Here is a 16,605-nt window from a genome sequence, read left to right as displayed (position 1 = left end):
CAAGATGTGCTCTGTCCTGGAGAATGTTCTGTGTGCACTTGAGAAGAAAGTGTAAACTGCTGTTTTGGGATGGAATGTCCTATAAATATCAATTAAATCTATCTGGTCTATTGTGTCATTTAAAGCTTGTGTTTTCTTATTCATTTTCTGTTTGGATGATCCGTCCATTGGTGTAAGTGAGGTGTTAAAGTCCCCCACTATTATTGTGTTACTGTCGATTTCCTCTTTTATAGCTATTAGCAGTTGCCTTATGTATTGAGGTGCTCCTATGTTGGGTGCATATATATTTATAATTGTTATATCTTCTTCTTGGATTGATCCCTTGATCATTATATAGTGTCCTTCCTTGTCTCTTGTAACACTCTTTATTTTAAAGTCTATTTTATCTGATATGAATATTGCTACTCCAGCTTTCTTTTGATTTCCATTTGCATGGAACATCTTTTTCCATCTCCTCACTTTCAGTCTGTATGTGTACCTAGCTCTGAAGTGGGTCTCCTGTAGACAGCATATATATGGGTCTTGTTTTGTATCCATTCAACTAGCCTGTGTCTTTTGGTTGGAGCATTTAATCCATTCACGTTTAAGGTAATTATCGATATGTATGATCCTGTTACCATTTTCTTAATTGTTTGGGGTTTGTTTTTGTAGGTCCTTTTCTTCTCTTGTGTCTCCCACTTAAAGAAGTTCTTTTAGCATTTGTTGTAGAGCTGGTTTGGTGGTGCTGAATTCTTTTAGCTTTTGCTTGTCTTTAAACTGTTGATTTCTCCATCGAATCTGAATGAGATCCTTGCTGGGTAGCATAATCTTGGTTGTAGGTTCTTCCCTTTCATCACTTGAAATATATCATGCCACTGCCTTCTGGCCTGTAGAGTTTCTGCTGAGAAATCAGCTGTTAACCTTATGGGAGTTCCCTTGCATGTTATTTGTCATTTTTCCCTTGTTGCTTTCAGTAATTTTTCTGTCTTTAATTTTTGTTGGTTTGATTACTATGTGTCTCGCCATGTTTCTCCTTGGGTTTATCATGCCTGGGACTCTCTGTGCTTCCTGGGCTTGGGTGGCTATTTCCTTTCCCATGTTAGGGAAGTTTTCGACTATAATCTCTTCAAATATTTTCTCTGGTCCTTTCTCTCTCTCTCCTCCTTCTAGGACCCCTATAATGCGAATGTTGTTGCATTTAATGTTGTCCCAGAGGTCTATTAGGCTGTCTTCATTTCGTTTCATTCTTTTTTCTTTATTCTGTTCCACAGCAGTGAATTCCACCATTCTGTCTTCCAGGTCACTTATCCATTCTTCTGCCTTGGTTATTCTGCTATTGATTCCTTCTAGTGTATTTGTCATTTCAGTTACTGTATTGTTCATCTCTGTTTGTTTGTTCTTTAATTCTTCTAGGTCTTTGTTAAACATTTCTTGCATCTTCTCGATCTTTGCCTCCATTGTTTTTCTGAGGCCCTGGATCATCTTTACTATCATTATTCTGAGTTCTTCTTCTGGAAGGTTTCCTATCTCCACTTCATTTAGTTGTTTTTCTGGGGTTTTATCTTGTTCCTTCATCTAGTACATAGCCTTCTGCCTTTTCATCTTGTCTCTCTTTCTGTGAATGTGTTTTTTGTTCCACAGTCTTCAGGACTGTAGTTCTTCTTGCTTCTGCTGTCTGCCCTCTGGTGGATGAGGCTGTCTAAGAGGCTTGTGCAAGTTTCCTGATGGGAGGGACTGGTGGTGGGCAGAGCTCAGTAAAACTTTAATCCTCTTGTCTGCTGATGGAGGGGCTGGGTTCCCTCCCTGTTGGTTGTTTGGCCTGAGGCCACCCAACACTGGATCCTACCTGGCTCTTTGGTGGGGCTAATGGCAGACTCTGGGAGGGCTCACCCAAGGAGTACTTCCCAGAAATTCTGCTGCCAGTGGCCTTGTCCTTATGGTGAGACACAGCCACCCCCTGCCTCTGCAGGAGACCCTCCAACACAAGCAGGTAGGTCTGGTTCAGTCTCCTATGGGGTCACTGCTCCTTCCCCTGGGTCCCAGTGCACACACTACTTTTTGTGTTCCCTCCAAGTGTGGAGTCTCTGTTTCCCCAGTCCTGTTGAAGTCCTGCAGTCAGATCCCGCTAGCCTTCAAAGTCTGATTCTCTAGGAATTCCTCCTCCCATTGCCGGACCCCCAGGTTGGGAAGCCTGACGTGGGGCTCAGAACCTTCACTGAGTGAAGTGAAGTGGGTGGACTTCTGTGGTATAAGTGTCCTCCAGTCTGTGAGTCACCCACCCAGCAGTTATGGGATTTCATTTTACTATGATTGCCCCCCTCCTACCATCTCACTGTGGTTTCTCCTTTGTCTTTGGATGTGGGGTATCTTTTTTGGTGAGTTCCAGTGTCTTCCTGTCAATGATCGTTCAGCAGTTAGTTGTGATTCCAGTGCTCTCTCAAGAGGAAGTGAGCGCATGTCCTTCTTGCGCACTCCACTATCTTGAACCAGCCTCTTGCTCTGATTTTTCTTAAGTAAATAAATCGACGTAAAAGGAAATCTGAAGTCATTCCCCCATGCCCCCCCCAAAGGATTCAACTTATTCTTCCTTTACTTGGCTTTGGAACAAAGGACATTTGAGAAATGACATACTGTATTAAAATAAGTTTGATAATCATGTAAACTAATTGCTTTGTTCCTCCAAATTTATACCTACCTAAGGATCTTGTAAGGGGCACTGAACAAAGGTCCTGCAGGGTGTGTAATAGAAGTTATATGGAGCAAAAGAGTTCTTGGTCAAATACAATGAACAGATGCTGGGCTATGCAAAGGTCTAGTAGTTTCTTTAGTAAGGTTTCTTGAACCTTTTGTTATGATATGTACACTCCTGGAGCCCTTGGTGTGCTAGATACATTTTTGAATCACAAGAGGGGGTGATATACAGTATGCAGGAGCTCCCAAACTTATTTAATCAAGGAATCCTGTTTTCATAGAACTGGTATTCTGAAGAATATGATATTGGGGATATCCTGGTAAACATTTTGGAAAATCCCACAGTATGTGGAAAGTGTAACCATGGAATCATTTCTAGTCGTATTTGACTTAATTTGTGTTGCCATTCTCCTAGCAGGTAAAATCTTTTTTGTTTGGGGAGTTTTGTTTCTCTTTGTTTTTTGTTTGTTTCAATTTACATTCGATTTATTTAATTTTTTAAATTAGATTTTGTAAAATCATCTTAAGATATTATCTTACCCTAGTATTTGAAGGAAGTTGGATACTTAGAGTCAGACTGGCCTGAGTTTGCTACACTTATGTGATTTTTGGCAATTTACTTTACCTGTCTAACTCTGTTTCTTTGTTTATAAAGATTGTTTTGTATTGCTGTTATTGTTGTTTTAGAATGAAGAGGATTAAATGGATAATATATATAAAATATCTCCCACTGTACCTGGAAAACAATGGGTGTTTATCAAACATTAATCTCATTTTTCTACTTTCTTTTTTATCTCTTTTACCCCAAGACAGGAGCACTTGTGTTGTAAGCTTCCTTTTCACTTACCATCAATTATATTGAAACTTAAAGCATACTCAGTTCTGACTGTTGCATCCAAGTAGTCTTAAATTAACTTGTGATTACAATGTTGGATGAAAATATTGACTTAGAAAGACAGTAACTAATCTGAAAATTCAGCTATATAAACTTTATTAAAAGTTTTTTTTTAATGCTTTCAGGAAGCAATTAATTTGCTAGAACCAATGACAAATGACCCTGTGAACTATGTGAGGCAAGGAGCTCTCATAGCTTCGGCTCTCATCATGATCCAGCAGACTGAAATCACTTGTCCCAAGGTGAGCAAACAAAAAAATTCTCTAGAAGAGAGCTGGTTCAGACTTTTCTTTGATAGCTTATCTTCTTTTGAGGACATTTCTACCTCAAATATGGTGTACACTGAACTCACAGAAAGTAAAGAGGTAGAAGAATAGGAAAACTTTAAGTATATAATACTCTTTGATTGCATTTTTTATAAATTTATGGTCACTTTGTTAATTCAGTTATATAGCCATACTTGAAAAATTAGAACTCATGGGTTGACAAAATCATAAAAATCAACTTGAATTTTTGCCTCCTGCTGTCCTTTTAAAATTTATTCAGTAGGATAACTTGTTCCTGTGATACAAGATACAAACTAAGTGGTCTGTGATTTTTTTTGATCCATCCTTCTGAGGTAATAAAAACTTTATATAGTATATACAATCTCAGTTTAGAAATGAGTACATCCAGATTCTCTGTTAGAATGTCATTGCCCTCATTGGAGATCCCTTGGACAGGGTTTCAAATGGCTCCAGGAAGGCTTTCTTTCTTCCAGTGACTACTGATCATACTAGGCTCACCACATGGTCTCCCTGAAGCCCATCTCTAGGCTTAGAGTTAGTGGGAAAGACTTAAAGCCCAGTTTTCCCCGTAGAGAAATCCTTTTCACATATCCTTCTATTGATACAATCAAGTCCTCATATATACCGTGTGAATGACCCCATAACAGATTTTGAGGCATCTGTTTTAAAATTTCCTCATGATAGTCTCTCAGACCTCATTTCAGACTTTGGTATCTAATGTATCTTGGCACCTCACCCAGAACTTCTCATTTTGTTGAGAAACAGAAAATGCATAAATCTTATTACATATACTAAAAATTACCATGTTTGACATGTTTAATAGATGTATATAGCTTATGAAGAAATTTCAGATCTTTAATTCTTAATTTAAAGTTAGGGTATTTAACAACCTTGTATAATTCTGCTCCTATATAAGAAACAGTGAAAGAAATTGACAACAGAAAAAACCACTGGTATACTGTCTTCTGCCTCATTAAGCAGATTCACTTTTAGCAAAGTATCAATAGATAGACTAGGGGGGGGAGGAGAAAAAAAATTTCAGAACTCATTGATTATTCTGTGGAACTTTAATAATTTCCTTTTCCGAGCAGTTGCTATCATTTTTGTTGCTGTCTTTTTTTTTTTTTTTTTTTTTTTTAATCTAGTCCTACTCTCTCCTAAAATCACTTTTTTTTTTTTTTTTTTTTGTGGTATGCGAGCCTCTCACTGTTGTGGCCTCTCCCGTTGCGGAGCACAGGCTTGGGACGCGCAGGCTCAGCGGCCATGGCTCACAGGCCCAGCCGCTCCGTGGCATGTGGGATCTTCCCGGACCAGGGCACGAACCCATGTCCCCTGCAACGGCAGGTGGACTCTCAACCACTGCGCCACCAGGGAAGCCCTAAAATCACTTTTAAGACTTATAAAAATTGGATTATTGCAAAAATAGAATCAAACTTCTCATCCTCTTTTAATAATACATTACTTAATATATTGTATCTTCTAGAATATAAACATCTTTTCAAGCAGACCACATTTCTTTTTGGTTTTTGTTTTTAAATAGAGCAGTTATGAGTAGTTTTTGCATCTTTTATTTCTACTTTTGATCTTCTGTTGAGCTTTATCAGCTGGAGGTTATCCAACTGAGTAATGTCATTAAAGAAGGAAGTTTGGCCATGGAATGCACGTCCCCTAACAGTAATATATAGATACTTATTCACTTTGACCTCGCATGTTGCTTTCTTGTTATATGTATTGTGAACATGACAAATGTTTTGCCATCTTCCCATCCTCTGCTGTAGGATTTCATTGATTTTATAACCATAAGCTCTGCACCAACAATGGCAGAGTACTTTGTAATGGGGGTGGGGTTAGGTTAGGGTAGGCTGTATAGTTTCAAAAACCTTTCAACTATTTATTCTAATAAATATTCTGGGAATTCCCTGGCAGTCCAGTGGTTGGGACTTTGCACGTCCACTGCAGGGGGCACGGGTTCAATCCCTGCTCCAGGAACTAAGATCCTGCAAGCCACGTGGCGTGGCCAAAATTTAAAAAATTGATATTCTTTTGGGGTGGTGTGATATTGCTGAAAAGAAAAAGCTGTTAACAAGCTTGAAGAGAAAAGTAAGTTCTCAAGGCTACAGAGTCCTAGTCACAAGGTTACAAACCAGTCCATGAAAATGCCTTGAAATTAACGATCAAGTGTTAATTTCATCAAGACTATAACCCCCTCCTCAAAGGAATACAGAAGGGACATTTCTTAGATATTTTGTGAGATTTTTAATGGAAATTTCCAAAGGAAGTGTTTTTTATGCAGTCATGGTCTACCTTACATCCTTTTACAGAATGCTGTCTTAACACTAAGCTCTACACATTGTGGTCTTAGTTTAACTAACTCCAGTACATCTTTGCTTTTCTTCTGCCTGTTTCTTGCTCACTCACTCTCACAAACATAGACCCCAGAACACGCATACATCCTTCGGTGATTACAAACCCAATTTAGAAGGCTCTTAGACCAGAGGTTCAGAACCATTTAACTAGAATACTGTTCTTTTATAGGTCCTTGGAGTTACTTTGTCTCCAGAACCCAACTCTTTATGAAGGATCTATCTTCTGTTTTTCTTATTAAATGAACTCCACTGTTAGCAGTTATTTGAACATGTATATAACAAGTATCATATATAGAATCAGATAAAAATATTAAAGTGTAAGAATGGGATCCTGTGCTCCTCCTTGCCTAATATCATCTAGCCTGAGGCCTGTTACAAGGAAGCTTCTCCCACCACTGACATGTACCCTTTTTGGAAGTAGGATCATATTTGGCCAAGTTTGATCAGCTTTTGCAGTTTTAAAATAAATCAGCATGAACTTTTATATTATAAGGTTTTATTTTACAGCATAACACATTTTTAAATAGTAATTTGTACTACCATACTGTTGCCTTAAGTAAGACAGGAATTTGGACCCTAAAAGTGTTGGTGGTAATATAAAGAAAAGGCACAACCAACTACCATGAACAAAATAATACTAATAAGATTGAGGAGGGAGCTGAAAACATCACTTGGGATATTGATAGTGGGGAAATCATGATAGCATTGCCAGGAATCTTGAAAAAGAATAAAGATAATTTTCACATTAGGCATGTTAAGTTTGAGATTATAGCAAGTCAGTTGAAGATAAGATGAGAGCATAGGAAAAAAATCAGAACTAAAGAAAGAGATAGGAGCTAGCCCAGATAAATTATATAAGTTCATGGCCCTTTATCTGCAATGCCAATTTACAGAAAGGTCTGAAAACTAAGAGTTTTGTCTGTCTTTAAGGACTCGTTTGGCTGTAAAATCTGAGCCAGTATGAACTCATTTATAGCCTTTATCCCATTTAGTAAATATTCATTTTGCTGCTTCAGAAACATTAATTTGGTTGATTACGGGATATTACCCCCACGCTCCACTGAGGATATTGCATAACTTATGGTGTGTGCACCTTGTCACCTTTCTAAATTCTGAATTCCAAAATTCATCGGGCCTCAGTGAGTTCGTGGAAGGAATTATATACCTAGTTGAAGTCATAAGAGCTAATGTAACGTCATAGAAAGAGAAAAGGGAAAAAAAAACTCTAAAACTGATCCCTGATGTACAGCTTCATTTCTATATCCAGGAAAACAGGAAAAAAAAAAAAAAACAGGAAGAGACATACCTAGGTGATAAGTAACCACAGAAAAGACGTTTACAGAACTTTATGCCCTTCTCCCATCCTTTATTTTTCTCTCTGACATAGAATTATGGGTTTTGTTTTTTTCCAGCAGTATGAGGTGTATAGAGTTAAAAACATGATGAGTGTTTTAAATGCAGGATTTGGAGAAGGTAGATTTTAGATAATCAGGCACAGCAGAAGGCATGGGTCACAGCATTGTCTGAAATTTAATTGTCTTTTCTGTGAGATTATCATAATATAAAATGGGAAATTAATATGATTTTCTCCTACAAATTCTAATTTGTTTTATGTGGGGGCCATACTATTCATAGCGATGAAATTGAGTCAGAAAATCATGATCCTTAGCCATGACTGCAATAAATTGTTTGTGATCACAAGTGAGCCAGTCTTTTTACCTATCTTGGTTCCATTTTTCACATCTGTAAATTAGGCAGAGTAGACCAGATGGGCTCAAAGTCGCCTTCCAAATGTAAGATACTATCCTAACCTACTAATATAATTCTTTATGAAGAATCGTAATAATGAAAATTAAGTTACTGCTGCATAAGTAATAAAATGTGAGGGAAAATTTTTAAGTGATGAACAAAAACTAGCTTTTATAAAGTACTAGTCTACTTAATATTGATTGGATAAACCCATTATGTATTTGCGTTGATTTTTTTTTTATTCCATCTTTCAGTTTCACCAAATGTCCTGTTGTTTGGGGTGTGGTTTTATATTTAAGTTCTTCCTTATAATGTACATACAGTGCTTTGTCCAGCATTTCTTTTTGTAAGTTCATGAACTATTTTGTAAACTGTTAGCACATAAAATTTCCATCCTATATAAGGTAATGTAAGTGTTCATCTAAAATAAGTTAAGAATCAAAGGAATTTGACTTGTTGAACCAGAGTAAAAGCATCAAACCTTAGGATTTTTAAAACTAGAAGGGAATTTTGTGATGATCTCATCGTGCAGGGTTTTATAGCTAGAGAAAGTAAGATGTAAAGAAGTGAGTGACTTGCTAATGGTCATATGCTGGGTAGTGGCAGAGTTAGTTCATTGTTTTCCCTATCACATTCTGTTGTTGCCTATGAATAAATAAGTGAGAACCATTTTAAGGAATATCATTTTGATAACAGTATTTAGGTTGCAGAGAGGATACTCATGGAGGACTGGTAGGACTCTGCTCTGATATGGTAAGACAGCCATGCTTACTGAATCATAAAATGCCTTTTACACATTACTTTACATATGTATTACTTCATATAGTCCTTACAACAGCCGTGTAGGTGTTGTAATCCTTGTAGAGACAAAGAAACTGAGACTCAGAAAAGCCAAGTAACTTACCCAAACAGCCTATTAGAGCAGAGGTATTTATAAGCCAGTGTTGTCTGACCCTATGTTACTCTGCACTGTATCACAGTGTGGCCTGCCGGACCAAGATAAATGAAAAGGGCAAGAGATTCTGAAAGAATATGTAATGCAGATAAAATCATTATATTGGGAAACTCAAATTCAATATTTTCTGCCTTTGGCAGATTTGGAGAGCTCTATGATTGTGTGCTTCTTGAACAAGCCGACTTCTTTCTGGGTGCTTACCACTTGAAAAGCACTTGGTGGGAAAATAGAGAAGTGTAAGACATGGAGGAAGCATAAAATATTTCCCTTATTGTCACCCAAAAATCAGATATTTTGATGAGAACATATATTTTATAAATATTTTCTAATTATAAAAGTAATATATGTTAATTTTAGAAAATACAGAAAATAATGAAGAAGCAAACAAAAATTACCAGTAATCCCTCCCTGAATGAGTCAGCATGTATTCCATTTTGGTGTGTTCTTTTTTTTTTTTTTAAGATTTTTTTTTCCCTTTTTGTTTTTAATTTTATTTTTGGCTGCATTGGGTCTTCATTGCTGCACGCAGGCTTTCTCTAGTTGCGGCGAGTGGGGGCTACTCTTTGTTGGCGTGCACAGGCTTCTCACTGCAGTGGCTTCTCTTGTTGCGGAGCACGGGCTCTAGGTGCCTGGGCTTCAGTAGTTGTCACACCGGCCTCAGTAGTTGTGGCTCGCAGGCTCTAGAGCACAGGCTCAGTAGTTGAGATGCACAGGCTTAGTTGCTCCATGGCATGCGGGATCTTCCTGGACCAGGGATCCAACCCGTGTCCCCGGCATTGGCAGGCGGATTCTTAAACACTGCACCACCAGGGAAGTCCCTTGATGTATTCTTTTGGTAAGAGTAATTATTGTGATGTGTCCTCTGAAAATTAATGTGTAAGCATAATGAAAATCTTTATTGTATATGTGAATATAAATCCAAAATATACCTCACACAGCTGCAGTGAAAGGTAGTTTGTTGTAAGGTAGAATTGAAGGACTGTGCCCATGAGGAAACCTGTAGGTTGATGGTGAGCAGAAGAGGTGTAATTCAGAGTTCACTGAAAGCCTTAGTGTTCACTTGAACTGTTTAAGCCTGCTGACTAAGAGTGGTGCAATATGAAATCACACTCAGCATTCCCCTGAGCCTGAATCATCCACTGTGGAATGAGGATTGAAAACAGAGCTGGTGCTCCCATACCAGAAAAGTCATGACATCCATGATTTCAACCATGGGACTGTTCTGCCTTCAAATCCGGTCCAGATCCCTCTCTTTTTGAATGTTGTGAATCAGAACTCAGGTTTCATTGCCATTTGAGCAGTCATTTTCCCCGCTCGAAAATGACACAGCAAGTGAATAGAACTAGACTATAATTGTTTTTCTTGTTCCTTCAGGTGAATCAGTTCAGACAGCTGTATTCAAAAGTCATCAATGATAAACATGATGATGTCATGGCCAAGTTTGGCGCTATTCTGGCCCAGGGCATACTGGATGCAGGTAAATGTTTATAAATCTTCCAGATTAATTTGTCTGTTTAAACTAAATCTAATGAAATATCTGTTCTAACTATATGACAAAGTAGAAATTGAGTCTGGGACAAATTACTCCTGGAGAAAATTTGGAGCCTGCAGTTCATAATAACTTAGTAGAGTTAAGACTGCAGACTATTACGGTTTGAATCCCAGTCCCTTTACAGTACTAGCTATATTTCCCCTCTTTATGTCTGTTTTCTTGTTTCGTAAGGTCTACCTCATAGTGTTGGGAGGATTAAAAATATATGTAAAGCAACTAGAACAGTCCCAGTCACTTAGTAAAGTGCTCAGTGAGTGTCGGCTGATTTCTTTTCCTTTAATTTTCTTAGTATATATCAGTTTTAAACAAGTTGACATGGGAAATTTTTTGAGGAAAAAATTAGGTTTTAGACAAATTCTAGTAGCTAAATCATCCTAAAATAAGATACATGGAGGGCTTCCCTGGTGGCGCAGTGGTTAAGAGTCCGCCTGCCGATGCAGGGGACACGGGTTCGTGCCCCGGTCCGGGAAGATCCCACATGCCGCAGAGCAGCTGGGCCCGTGAGCCATGGCCACTGAGCCCACGCGTCCAGAGCCTGTGCTCTGCAACGGGAGAGTCCGCAACAGTGAGAGGCCCACGTACCGCAAAAAAAAAAAAAGATACATGGACTATTTCCCTAGTAAATGCATAGCACACTGTACCAACTGGCTCCTGAATTCACATTCTTCACCACTACACTATGGTTTATTTAGAAAGAGATGGGCTACCCTTTCAAGATAGAATGGTGTGCTTTAGTACCTTGGACTTGGGGTTCATTCAACCTATTCTTTAACTGTTATTACTGGTGATATCTCACTCAGTAGGGTAGAAGGGAGTAAGCATAACTATTTCATTCAAGTGTGAGATTCTTTTTCTAACTGTACCCTAGGCATGTAGAATATAATCTTTTTCATTAATCTTTGCTAATTTGGAAGGTAAAATGATAGTATCTCAAGATTTTCATAGTAATTCTATTACTAGATGAGCTTTTCTAAAACTTATTGGTTATCTTAATTTCTTCTAATAAAAACTGTTAGCCATATTTATTGCAACCATTCTTTTATTGGTCAACTAGAAATGTGTTTATATTTCTAGTGAAGGAAATCAGAGAAAGAAGCTGAAGTTTTTAATATCGTAAGTTTTTTTGTTAACCTTGTCAGGTTTTGTACTTAGAGTATTTTTTAGTGATATTAAGATTTTCAGCATCCTTATTTTTTAATTTTGGGTAATCTCCCTTATATATAAGGCTTTTAAAAAAATCTGTCTCCTTTCTAATTTGATTATATTATCTTTTTCTTAATTAGATTTGCTAGAGATTTCTCTTTTTGTTTATATGCCGTTGCTAGTCTTTTTTCCCCTAAATTCTTTATTTTTGCTTGACTCTTATTTGCTTTTTCTTTCTTTTTTAGAATGTTGGTGCTGTTTTCTAAATTTTTTTAAATTAATTAATTTATTTATTTTGGCTGAGCTGGGTCTTAGTTGCAGCACGCAGGATCTTCGTTGCAGCATGTGGGATCTTTAGTTCTGGCATGCGAACTCTTAGTTGTGGCATGCATGTGGGATCTAGTTCCCTGACCAGGGATCGAATCCGGGCCCCCTGCATTGGGAGCATAGAGTCTTAGCCACTGGACCACCAGGGAAGTCCTTGTTTTCTAAATTTTTGAGGCAAATACCCTTCTCTTTTAATCCATTTGTCTAGTAAAGTTTGTTTTGTTTTAATTTTCCAAGAAGTTGAGAGTTTTCTGCTTAAATTTTTAGTGTTTGTCATACAATTTATATTTTTCTCTTTTTAACTTAAAGATAGGTCATTGCAGCTGTATATAAATAAGGACAGTATTCTATAGATACTTTAGATGAAGTAAACCATTTCAGTTCTTGATGGTATTGATTCTCTCCCATGTATAAGTGATACAGACATTGACATGCCATAGTTTCTCCCTTCTCATTCTTTGCCACCTTCCAAAATTTTTATATTATGTTTACATTGTCATAACTCATAACATTTACATACTCTTGTGAAATCATAATTCTCACAGTTTAGTCTTAGTTTCATATTTAAAGGGATTCAGTGCTCACCACCATTTCTTTTATTGCTGCTTCTTTTTCCAAGGTATCTATACTAAGACTTGACACTTAACTGACTGGATTTTGTCAGTCTCTAGTTTACATTCGGGTTCACTCTCTATGGGTTTTGATAGATGCGTAATGATATGTATCCACCTTTACAGTATCGTACAGAATACTTTCACTGCCTTAAAAATCCTCTGTGCTCTACCTTTTCATCCCTCCCTCCCTCCCCACCCCCGCACCCCCAATCCCCGGGCAACCACTGATCTTTCTGCTGTCTCTATAGCTTTAGTTTTTCCTTTTCCAGAATGTTATATAGTTGGAATCATACAGTATGTAACCTTTTCAGATTGGGTACTTTTGGTCACTGGTTTTTCAATAGGATTTAGAAGTAACATTTCACTACTCCATAATCTTTTATGTTTTCTTTTAGCTGCTAGTTTTTGAAGTTTGTGGTTTTAGGCTTCAACCCTTTACTCATTCATTCAGTACTACTAAATTAGAGCCATTTGTTAAGAAATTGGGGAGAGAATAATTCTTTGTTTTAGCTTTATTCTGCCATCTTTACTAGAAGTCCTCTCTCTGTTTTCCCCTCCTTCCTCTTTGAGCCCTTCTCTCCTTCCATCTTTTTTTTTGTGAGTGTCTGTTTGATCGGTGATGAACCAATCAAGTTTTGATGCTTCTTTCCATTTCTCTTTTTAGTGTTAAGTACATAAAAGTTGTGTACTGCCATATTTGCTATTAGGAGCATAAGATTATTTTCTTACCCTTTTTCACTTTGCTAATATCCTTTCTTCCTGGACAACATTTCTGCAACTGCATTAGAAAAAATTTTAGTCCTGTAATTTATCTCTCAGAAGTTAATGGTAGTAGAGAAAATCTGGAGAGGGCAACTTCAAAGGAATGAGTGAAGTTTATGAGAACTCACTCAATGATTTGGTTTCTTCAAGGAGAAAAGCTGAAGATTAAGAAAGTTTATGGTGAAGTTTGTAAAACTGTGCAAACACTATCAATAGAATAAACTTGCCCTTGTTTCATATTAAATCTCAAACTATTAGAACTAAAGGCTAGTTTAGTTTCTAAGTCTGAAGAAGATAGGTTTCATTGAAATAAAAGAAAATTCAGCTTCAAAACTTAAATCAAATATCACATTCTCTAGGAAGCCCTTCCCCCCTCTTTTTCTAGTGTATTCAGCCTCCACCATGTAGGTGGGCCCAGTACCCAGTTATACCTATCATAATACTTTTATGCCTTATTTTAATTATCTAATTATCTGTCTTCACTAGATTGGAGGCTCCTTGGAATCTTTTTCAGTATTTCAAAATTCTTAATATATAGGAAGCATTCTGTGAATGTAGGGTTTAGAATAGGGAAGAATATAAGCAGACAGTAAAAGTATAACTCATTCCTGTTGGAAAAACACAATTAAAGTATACCTGATTTATCTCTAGGTAAATTCTTAAATGAAATATCTGTAGAGGGAGTATTAGGAAAATCTAGGTTATTTGGTTGAACAGTAGAACCCTGATTCTTATAAAAAATGCTTTTTGGCTTAGTAAAGTTAGTACTCACTTTCTAACTCCAAGCAAAACATGAAGGCAGGACATCCCTGGTGGTGCAGTGGTTAAGAATCGGCCCACCAATGCAGGGGACACGGGTTCAAGCCCTGGTCCAGGAAAATCCCACGTGCCACGGAGCAACTAAGCCCGTGAGCCACACTGCTGAGCCCACGTGTGACAACTACTGAAGCCCGTGCACCTAGAGCCCGTGCTCTGCAACAAGAGAAGCCACCGCAATGAGAAGCCCGCACACCACAACAAAGAGTAGCCCCTGCTCACCGCAACTAGAGAAAGCCCTTGCATAGCAACAAAGACCCAATACAGCCACAAATAAATGCATAAAATACATGAAGGTGTCTGTGTGATACTGAGATGAAGAGAAGTGAAATGTGAGCAATGGAGATCCAGAATTGGAATTCATATTAGGATGGTGACTAGGCACAAACAAGCCTTATTTTTATGGGCTATATTATATAAGCTAAAAGATTCGTGTCTCAAAGTTCTGGGGTCCAACACTAACACTGTTACTATAGGCCAGAGGCTGCAACACAACAGCCTGTGGGCCATACCTGCCTTAAACACGTTTTTGCCTGCCTAGCAAAATTTGCAAAATTTTGTCCGAAATCCAGATTCAAGTGTACCTTTAAAAACAAAATTACATAGTGACCCTGGATCTAACACCCCTAGTAACATGTCCTCTTTAAATATGACATGAACTTTTTTTTTTTTTTTTTGCGATACACGGGCCTCTCACCGTTGTGGCCTCTCCCGTTGAGGAGCGCAGGCTCCGGACGTGCAGGCTCAGCAGCCATGGCTCACGGGCCCAGCCGCTCTGCGGCATGTGGGATCTTCCCGGACTGGGGCACGAACCCGTGTCCCCTGCATTGGCAGGCGGACTCTCAACCACTGCGCCACCAGGAAAGCCCGACATGAACTTTTCAGTTTGCTTCAATCCACACTGCTTTCAGTCCAACTTTTCTCATTTGTTTACCTGACCAGTTCCTAAAGACATTCAAGTTTGCAACCCCTAAAGCCTCCTAGAATCTCAGCCTTATGAGGTCCCAGTAGAGATCTTAGCTAACTAATACTTGGATCTTAGTTCTTGTTCACTAGCTTTCAAACTGTGTTTCTCTGCACTCCCTCAAGGGAAAGTCTAGGGGACGTGGAAAGAGGTAGATTAACAGGTCAGATTCAAGCCCAAAATCTCTTCTGATTTAACAGAATTAGCTCTGATTTCATTGTTTTACATATTGTGCTTCCTCAAAAAAATTTTTCAGTTGAATCAAGGATTGGATATTTTGTTAGTGGTAGTGCTCTAATTCAAATGCTCAAGTTCAAACTCTCATTTTGCCAATGGGAAAAAAAACTTTTAGAGGTAAAGTGATTTGTCCAAGATCACAAGGCTAGTTAATCTTGGAGCTGCCTGCATTCAGACATGACTAAAGCAGAAAGAATAAAAATAAGCAAACAGTATCTACCTCTTCTCTCTTTGCCATTGTTTACAAATACGATATGTACTAAAATTTTACTTTTTGTTTGCATATTAAAAGCCAATGTACAATATAGATTAATATTTAATTAAGCATACAAGTTCTGATATCCTTCAGGCTTAGTTTTTGAAAAATGCCTACCTATATAGAAAGAAGTTCTAAATTACCCTTAGTCCAGTATTTCCAATTTTGGAGACCCTAGATAGCTCATTGGCTAACTAATTCCAGTGACTTCGTATTGGATTTTAGAACTATACTCTCAAAATAATCACCAAGTTTTTCCCTAGTGTAGTACTTAGAAATCTTTATTATTGCTCAACTAGATTCATGTTTATGATCTCTCTCCTTTTCTACAGGTGGACATAATGTCACAATCTCCTTGCAGTCCAGAACTGGGCACACCCATATGCCTTCTGTGGTTGGCGTCCTTGTCTTTACCCAGTTCTGGTTCTGGTTTCCTCTTTCACACTTCCTGTCATTGGCTTATACCCCTACCTGTGTCATTGGCCTTAACAAGGACTTAAAGGTATGTTTGTGAGACCTCAGTTTTACATTGTATCTTCACCATATTCTATTTGCCACCCACTCACGAGGATTTTCATAAAATTTTAAAGATTAGTTAGCATCTTATTAATAAAGTATTTTCCCTTCAGACTGAGTCATCACCTTATTGAGAAGAGTGTGTTGGTGGAAGTTTTGAAAATCAAGTCTTTTTACTAACTGCGTAACCTTGGGTAAATCAATTGAGAGGGATTGGTAAGAGGGGGGCAAAATATAAAAATATGAAAAGGCTTTATAATCACTGATGAATTTTATTTAATATTGAAGGTCTGTGAGAGCTGTTGTAGGATTTCATGCAGGTAAATGACATGATGAGATTTGCATTTTAGAAACATTCTGATATCAGTGGAAATTTGTTACAATGCTATTGCAGTAATCTGGGCAAGGAAGACCTAAACTAAATCTTACTAAGGAAGGAAGGTTTGAGACAGGGATATGTTTCAGTGTTATGTGATGCTAGAGCATTTGATAGAAG

General features: G+C 37.8%; 1 protein-coding gene across 1 annotated transcript in view; it reads left to right on the top strand.

The window, feature by feature from the left end:
* The window catches only part of PSMD1 (proteasome 26S subunit, non-ATPase 1), a gene marked incomplete at its 5' end in the record, with an annotated part of 106,401 nt that overhangs the window by 70,367 nt on the left and 19,429 nt on the right, over window positions 1-16,605 (top strand). Inside the window, 3 exons of the mRNA XM_079710658.1 lie at window positions 3,691-3,807; window positions 10,297-10,399; window positions 15,926-16,095. Coding sequence (XP_079566784.1) covers window positions 3,691-3,807; window positions 10,297-10,399; window positions 15,926-16,095 — 390 coding nt within the window. The remainder of the gene's footprint in view (window positions 1-3,690; window positions 3,808-10,296; window positions 10,400-15,925; window positions 16,096-16,605) is intronic.

The sequence above is a fragment of the Hyperoodon ampullatus genome (genome assembly GCF_949752795.1).
Source record: "Hyperoodon ampullatus genome assembly, chromosome: 8".
In the NCBI taxonomy this organism is placed as follows: Eukaryota; Metazoa; Chordata; class Mammalia; order Artiodactyla; family Ziphiidae; genus Hyperoodon; species Hyperoodon ampullatus.
The sequence above is the reverse complement of the archived record's forward strand: the minus strand, read 5'-3'. Positions and strand labels throughout refer to the sequence as shown.